General features: G+C 38.6%; 1 protein-coding gene across 5 annotated transcripts in view; it reads left to right on the forward strand.

Annotated features, from left to right (window-relative positions):
- The window catches only part of UBN2 (ubinuclein 2), a 57486-nt gene that overhangs the window by 39225 nt on the left and 10555 nt on the right, over nt 1-7706 (forward strand). For all 5 annotated transcript variants that reach the window (XR_007504603.1, XR_007504602.1, XR_007504604.1 and 2 more), the window contains exons 13-16: nt 684-726; nt 1405-2943; nt 6398-6644; nt 7385-7474. Coding sequence is in view for 2 of the 5 variants with exons in the window: in XM_049791945.1 (XP_049647902.1) it covers nt 684-726; nt 1405-2943; nt 6398-6644; nt 7385-7474 (1919 nt within the window). In the remaining 3 variants the exon portion in view is untranslated. The remainder of the gene's footprint in view (nt 1-683; nt 727-1404; nt 2944-6397; nt 6645-7384; nt 7475-7706) is intronic.

Genomic DNA, 7706 nt, shown 5'->3' on the forward strand with positions numbered 1-7706 from the left:
AAGTTGAAGCTGATGACTCATAATCCTTAATGCTGTCCTTGCTCCTGTAACTGTAGTTGGTACTATGGTGTTCACTCACAGTGCAAAAGAACCTGGAAGTTTGTTAAATGCCTTATTGCAGCAAACATAGGTTAGATACAACTGTTTCACAGTTGATAAGCCAAAGAAACCACTTTTGGGGAGGGGGAGGGGGGGAACTGTTTTTATGTGGTTTGAGATATAAGTGAGAACACAAAGTATACTCCTCTGTGACAAAAACATTCAATGTAAAGTGAAATTATATAACCATTATAGATGACTTCAGTTTAGACAAAGCTCTGCTAAGTAGAAAAACTCTAAAGATTATAAGAGGCTGAAATGACTTAATATTTTGAAGTTTCTCTAAATCGGAAAAGTAAAAAATAGCTCTCCTGATATATATCAAGTTATACCAGCAATTCAGGGAACTTTGCATCTAATTTTCTTAGAGATACGTGACAAAAAAAAAAAGGATTAAAAGTGTGCTTGTTCTTTCCCCCCTACATTTTAACACATTTTCTGTTTCAAGGATCTTTTATTATTAAAGCTGGACTCTCCAGTAGTCACCCTTCTAGTTTATTGGGATATAATCAGGGTAACAGTTCAAACTAAAATGACTTGCCTGTCTTTTGTCTTCTGATGTGCATGTATCTCCTCTGTTTTAGGGCAAAGAAGAAGGTAATTCTGGCCCCTAAACCCAAAGTGAAGGTAAATGCCTATTTAGATACCTTAATTTTATATGACCATTTGATACAACCTGTTTCCTGCCTCTGATCCAGAAAAATTCTGGCAGAAGTGTTCCATCAGGAAATGCTATAAGAGCTTATTGACTTGGTGGTATATTACTTCAAAGAAAGTGGTACAAAAGACTTCTGTATAAGTTTGTTACTTAAAGCTATATTAGTTTTTTAAAAATTTACTACGAAGAGGTACTAGTTCCAGTAAAGTTTCACACTTTTTAAATGCATGCTTTGTGTTTGCTTTCAGCGTGTATTAAATTTGGCAACAATGGAAAAATGTGTGGTTAGGAGGATAACATAGTAAGTTGATAGAGGTTCTCATTAGACACGACTAGGTGTTGTCTTAGTTCAGTAGCAATTTTACCTAGCGATCAATTTAGCTACCCTGTTCTTCACAGCACTGATTATTCTTAACCATGTGGGGTGTTTTTTTGTGGAGCAACAGCACTAGGTTTTTAAATACAAATACTGAATTAGCACACAGGACTCCAACACCTAGATATCATAGGTATCTTAATATGAAAATTTCAATAGTAGATCTTGGGTTCATCTGAATTTACAGAATAATAGTATTACACTAAAGAAGACTTTAGATCTACTCCAGAAAGGCTATTAAACCTGTCTTTTCTTATCTCTTCATTCTCAGGACTCCAGTCCAAAGAAAGAACAGAAAACCTGTATGACTTCAGTTAATTCCAGTTGTGCTACTCTACTGAGTTCCAGCACACCTGTCTGCACCCCAGCCAGCTCTAGCTGCACACCAGCTCCAGAGACTATCTGCTTGGATGACTCACTGGATGAAGACCTCTCTTTCCACCCACCCTCACTGGACTCTATTTCTGATGCTCTGGCAGTTATCAATAATGGTGCCAAGGGATCACCTCTTGGGTCCACCATAGACACACCAACATCTAGACCTCGCCCTGGGCTGAGGGAAGAGAAACTAGCAAGCATTATGAGTAAGTTGCCCCTGGCAACTTCAAAGAAAGTAGAGCCCACTCAAACACCCCATTCATCAAGTCTTATTGCTGGTCACACAGGGCCAGTACCAAAGAAACCCCAGGACCTAGTTCACACTGGTATCTCTTCAGGCCTTATTGCTGGATCTTCAATTCAAAATCCTAAGGTTTCCTTAGAGCCTTTGCCAGCCAAACTACTTCAGCAAGGACTACAGAGGTCAAGCCAGATCCAAGCTGCTTCCTCCTCTTCGCAGACTCATGCTTCTTCCTCTAAGACCCAAGCAGCTATTTCCACCTCCTCTCAAAGAACCAAGGATGCTAATATCTTAGTATCATCTTCTGAGGCTCAAGGTGGTTCTTCCTCAACATCACAAGTGACAAAGGTGCACCAGCATTCAGCTGTACAGCAGAAATATGTATCTCCTTTACAAGCAACTATTAGTAAATCACAGACCAATCCAGTGGTGAAATTGAGTAGTAATCCCAAACTGTCTTGCTCATCACCAGTCATCAAGACTCAAGATAAGTCTGTAGTATATCGCCTGCCTTTGTCTAATCCCTCATCTGGAAGCAGCTCTCAAGTGTCTCACCCACTGGTTTCTCGGACAACATCCAGCACCTCTACCTCTAGTAACTATTTAGCCAAGGCTATGGTGTCACAAGTTTCTTCCCAGGGTTTCAAGCCTCCCTTTTCCATGGCTGCCTCTCCCAAACCTGCTGCCTCTCCCAAGCCCACTGCATCTAAGCCCTCTGTGACACCCAAGCCCAATGCATCACCTAAATTTTCATCCAAGTCCACCTCATCCCCCAGGCCTGCAACAACACCCAGTTCTTCCAGTTCAAGTGCACTAGTTTCCCAGAGTAGTCACTCCAGCAACAACCCCCTTCATAAACAGACCAGTGGTGTAAATATCAGCAGGCAGTCTCCCACAATGAATTTGCTGCCCTCTAATCGCACCTCAGGCCTTCAGCCTGCAAAGAACCCTCAGGCTTCTTCAAAATTGCCCAACTCTTCTCCTTCTGGAACTGTTGGTAAAAGTAATTTGGGTGGAGTTGGAATGAATGTACCTGCCAGCAGAGGCAGTAACCTTAACTCAAGTGGAGCTAGTAGGACTAGTCTGTCTGGGGGAGCAGGAAGTGGAACACAGGGTGCTACTAAACAATTGTCAACTCCACACAGACCATCTTCTGCCTCAGGGTCTCCAGTTGTAACAGCCAGCGTGCAGGTATGCATCCAACGAGTTTACACTTAAACTTTACATTAATATTTCACTCTTTCTTGCAATATCTTGATTTGAAAATGTGTCATAAATTTAATGTTTATACTTTACTAAGTATAAATGCTAATACCAATGAAACTATTTTGCACTAGTGAATAGGTATTTCCAGCTGATGTGAAATGCAAGGATCAGTGTGGAACAAATCCTCACTGTAAAATGTTGGTTGGTCTATACTGCGGAACAGAATTCACTTTTGTTTTCTTTTTTTAAGAGCACTAGAAAAGGTAAGCTTTGTGTGGCCATATTTTCAGGGGATGTGGTTTTTTCTTTGTTATTGGATTTGTGTATTCTTGCATATTTACCTATTTGTAATGATGGTGGTCATACGAAAAGGTGTCTTGGTACATTTATTGCCAAGTTTCATGATTAACTTGCAAAACCAGAGTTCAGTTGCTTGTGGTTTGAGTATAATGCAAGACTTGTATTTAAAATTAACGCTTGTGAGGGCTTTTCTGTAGTATTTGTGATTAAATATGTATTTTATCTTGTAGGTTCTAGTCAAACTGAATGAGACACCTCATTAATATACAAATATTCTAGAAATTGAGAGAGCACATTTACGCAGAACTTAATCACTGGAGATAAAACAAGTTGTACAAAACAAATATTTTCAAAATACTGGTGTTCTAAAAGCTGTGCAAACCTATGACTTACCCAGAAGACAACCTGCTTTCCCAAGTTGTACTGGGAATGATTTAATTACCGAGGTTTTAATTTGAGGCTTTCCCCTGTCTTTATTGCTCTCTCTATCCTGAAGTCTTCACTACTTACGTAAAGTTAAGAAAATCTGTATCACTGTAAATTAGAGTCTTGGTGTACAGTAAATGGAAAAGTTTTGTATTTTTCTGAACAATGTACATAGCTATTGCATGGTAGTGATGTATACTCAGCTTTTAGCAATGGTTTATAATCGTTTAGCTTGGTATCAAATTTTTCTTAATGCAGCTGAATAACAGGAGGAAGATGATTTTTACAAGACACTTCTGTGGTCTTTCATCCTACTGTACCTTGTCTGTTATGGTAAACAAGAATTGTAGGCTCTGAGACAGCCTTCTCATTATTTGGGGTGCTTTGAATTAAACCACAACCCATATGCTGTGTAAGGGCTACTGAGGTACCACTGAGGGCCTAGAGAAGAGCTGAGCCAGATACAGTGCAGTTTGGGTATTCTGGAAGGTGCCTGAAGGAGATAAAAAAGGGGCTACAGTGAATGGACTGGGAGCAGAGTTGATTCTTCCTGGTGCAATCAACATAATCCAATGGATACAATGGCTGTGATATAGAAGAAAATGTGAAATGGGTGTGGTAGTGGTTAAAGGTGACAGATGAGGGAAGTAGTGTTGTGTTGGATGATGAGATGAATTCTGGCAAACCTTCCTGTAGTTAAAGGCAAGTAATTTTTTTTAGAAACAGATCACCTGGGGAACAAAATGCATTTTGGCAGACAGTAATGTTGAAGAGGACTGGAGGGGGTGTGGTGGATAATCAAATAACAAGAGTGCATACTGTAATACAGCAAAATAAGGTCTGTTGGTTTATAGGAGGACTGAAATCAGCTAGAGGTACTGAGCAGCACATGGTATCATGAAAATAATTATTGTGACTTTACATGTGGGTTTTTCTGACACTTCTGAAGTTACTTAGATAACCTAGAAATGGTTCAGAAGAATGGTGCAAGGAAAATAAACCATGGAATAAGCCGGTTGCTACTTTGCAGACTGAGGCTTTGTCAGTGGAGTATGTTCAAGAGAAGGTTAGAATCAAATTACCTCCCAGTCAAAGTACACTGAAGGGGAAGAGATTTGTGATAACAAAGGGCTTTATTTAGCTTTAAAGATATAATGGCTGTCAATTCCAGACTATTTGTTAGGTACAATGTATTAAAGAGTTAGCTACCCCTCTTAAAAATTTGCATAGGACTGAAAGTGAATCTCCTTTCCATTAAAGGTTTAGGGATTTAATTCCTATCCGAGATGCTGTTAATGGGTTAGAAGATGAGAATGGTACCTGAGTTACTCCTTAGAATATCCTGGTCTGCTTACACTGAAGATCAGACTAGATGATTTCATGTGATGATAAAGATGTTCCTAACTAGGAAGAGTTTCCAAGAAATGTTTCCCTCCTTTCCCCTTTTGATTGACACGGTTATTTACCAGAATATAGGCTTACACCTGCTGTAGCTCCACAGAAATTTTATTCTGGAATACTCTATTAAGTTACATCTTAAGAACACGAAGCCAAAGTAATCTAGAATTCAGCAATTCTCATTTGTGGTTTCCTTAAAAAGCTCTACCTACCATTAGTACTCTTGAGCAGAATCTGGCTTAGACTTCTAAGGATCTTAGTGACTCAGATTTAGAAGAGCAGGATAAACCGTTTTTATGAAGTGCTATCATAGGTGAGATAAATAGAAACATCTGAACTGTAACTCTTTTAGGGCATTCTCGGTAGCTCTTTCCATCACTGAACTTTTTTCTCTTCTTTTTGAGAAAGTAAGCAAGGTCTTGGCAGAGTACATACAAACTTCCTTTTGTTTTCAGGCATTTTACAAATCCACAGTTGAAAGATTATTGTATGGCTTTTATTTTGTTGCACAGTAAAGATTACGTAGACAATGAATGGTTGTAATTTTTTGTACATAGGCTTATTGTGAAATTAGTACTTTTAAAGGCGAAAGAGAATAATCACATATGTTGAAGTTTTTAATCCTTTTTTTTTTTTCCCACTTGTGGGATGGAGTATATCTTTAGAAGCAGTCGCTCCTAAGACAACCGATACAAACACTTGCTAAGAATATCATATCTGTAATTGTTTACACTTACAGGATTACTGTTTTAAAATATTGTGGTTTATTGTAAGCAGCAACTAACCTTTTTTTAGCTGCTTTCATCTGAAAACCTTAAGACCAAAACTGGTAATAGAAACTTTATCCTTGCTAGGAGTTTTCATCACTTTGCTGTTACTCTGAGTTGATATTGGAGAACATAAGGAGACTTCATTTTAAGCTCATGTGATCATTAAAATGTTTCTAAGTTTTGGTTTTAGTTAAGGCTTACTTGTTTAAATGCACAGGTTTGAAGTCCTCTTCAGTCTGAGTCTTTTTAACTCAAATATCTAAAAATAGAAGATATTGCATTAGATTCTGACTGTAGACCCAGTGCACAAGGCTGAGGAGAAAAACATGAGATGAGCCATACTGTCATGTCTGAATCTGAGATAATTGTACTTGCTTAGTAGACGAACAGTGGGAAGACCTCCTAGGTGGATAAGTGGATATTTGTTAATAGTTTAATGCACTTCTTAATAGGGCCACACTTAACATAAAATAGTCTATTCTTATCTCCTTAAAGAATACAACTCAAAGCTTTAAAATCTTGAATTAGTCCTTTTCTTTGTACAGTCAACAGCAGGAGCGTCATTACTGGCTAACGCCTCACCTCTGACTCTCATGGCATCACCCCTGTCTGTAACCAGTCAGAATGTGACGTCTGCACCATTAACTCCTTTTGGGATGCTGGGTGGCCTTGTTCCTGTGACCGTGCCCTTCCAGTTTCCCTTGGAGCTGCTTGGCTTTGGGACGGACACAGCTGGAGTGACAACCACCTCGGGATCTACCTCAGCGGCTTTCCACCACAGCCTAACTCAGAGTGAGTGGAGCTGGTTATCACACTGTGCTGTAAGGAAAGTTGCATCCTGAAAATGGAAACTAAGAAGGGAAGCAATAAAGTTCTGACAGACTCATGAAAATCCCTACAGGAGAGTAAATGTGATTTCTTTGCTAGTAAAACTTTGTTTATGTAATTATACAAATGTTATGAATCACCTCTGATAAGCTTAACTTCATTGTTACATTTACAGTATGTACTTAGTTTTGAACATACTTTGAGTTAATTTTTAATCCCTTATCTTTAGAAAGGCATATAGCTTAGAAGTCTCCAAATGTCACAAGACAAATAAGAGACTTAATATGCTGATTCCTTAAAATACCGTTAGCTCAGTAATCTGATATCAGACAGCTCTCTTATGAGGAAGTATCAACCAAGATGGCATTTCTTTTTTTCTGATTGCTTAAAAAGAAATTCTTTAGGTTTTTAACCTGTATCAATTTTGGTCTTTCTATATAGAGTTGCACCCCAGTAGTGAGGCATGGTCCTTGCTCTGACTTTTGAATAACTGTATCTGAATAGGTCTGTTTTTGTTGACTTATTCCAGCCATCAGAATGCTATCAGGTATTTTATCTCTTATTGTGGAGATACATCTTCAGAAATCTGTGCAAACTAGCATGCTACTATAGCTACACTAAAAAATAAAAACTTCCTATTTCACAAAGGCTGCCTCTGTCCTTAAGATTTATTTTTCATCTCTGTGGTCTCCTTTTTTTCTCAGACTTACTGAAGGGTTTACAGCCAGGTGCTCAGCATGCAGCAACGCTGTCTCACTCACCTCTGCCTGCTCACTTGCAGCAAGCTTACACAGGTAAAGACGTGGCATTTTTCTTATTACTTTTTTTAATTTAAAAGTCTCATTTCTGCTCTAGACTGAAATAAAATGTACATCAGAACTGAAACTGGTTTAGAGAAGACACAATACAGGGACAAGCTTTGGTAGCAGTGGACAGTACACATTGTATTGTAGCCGTATTTTTGGAACAATTTTTTTCTACTTGTCCTCCATGTCAGGAACAAAAAAAAGTTCAAAAATTTCAGTA

The sequence above is a fragment of the Accipiter gentilis genome, chromosome 34 (assembly GCF_929443795.1).
Source record: "Accipiter gentilis chromosome 34, bAccGen1.1, whole genome shotgun sequence".
Taxonomy (NCBI): domain Eukaryota; kingdom Metazoa; phylum Chordata; class Aves; order Accipitriformes; family Accipitridae; genus Astur; species Astur gentilis.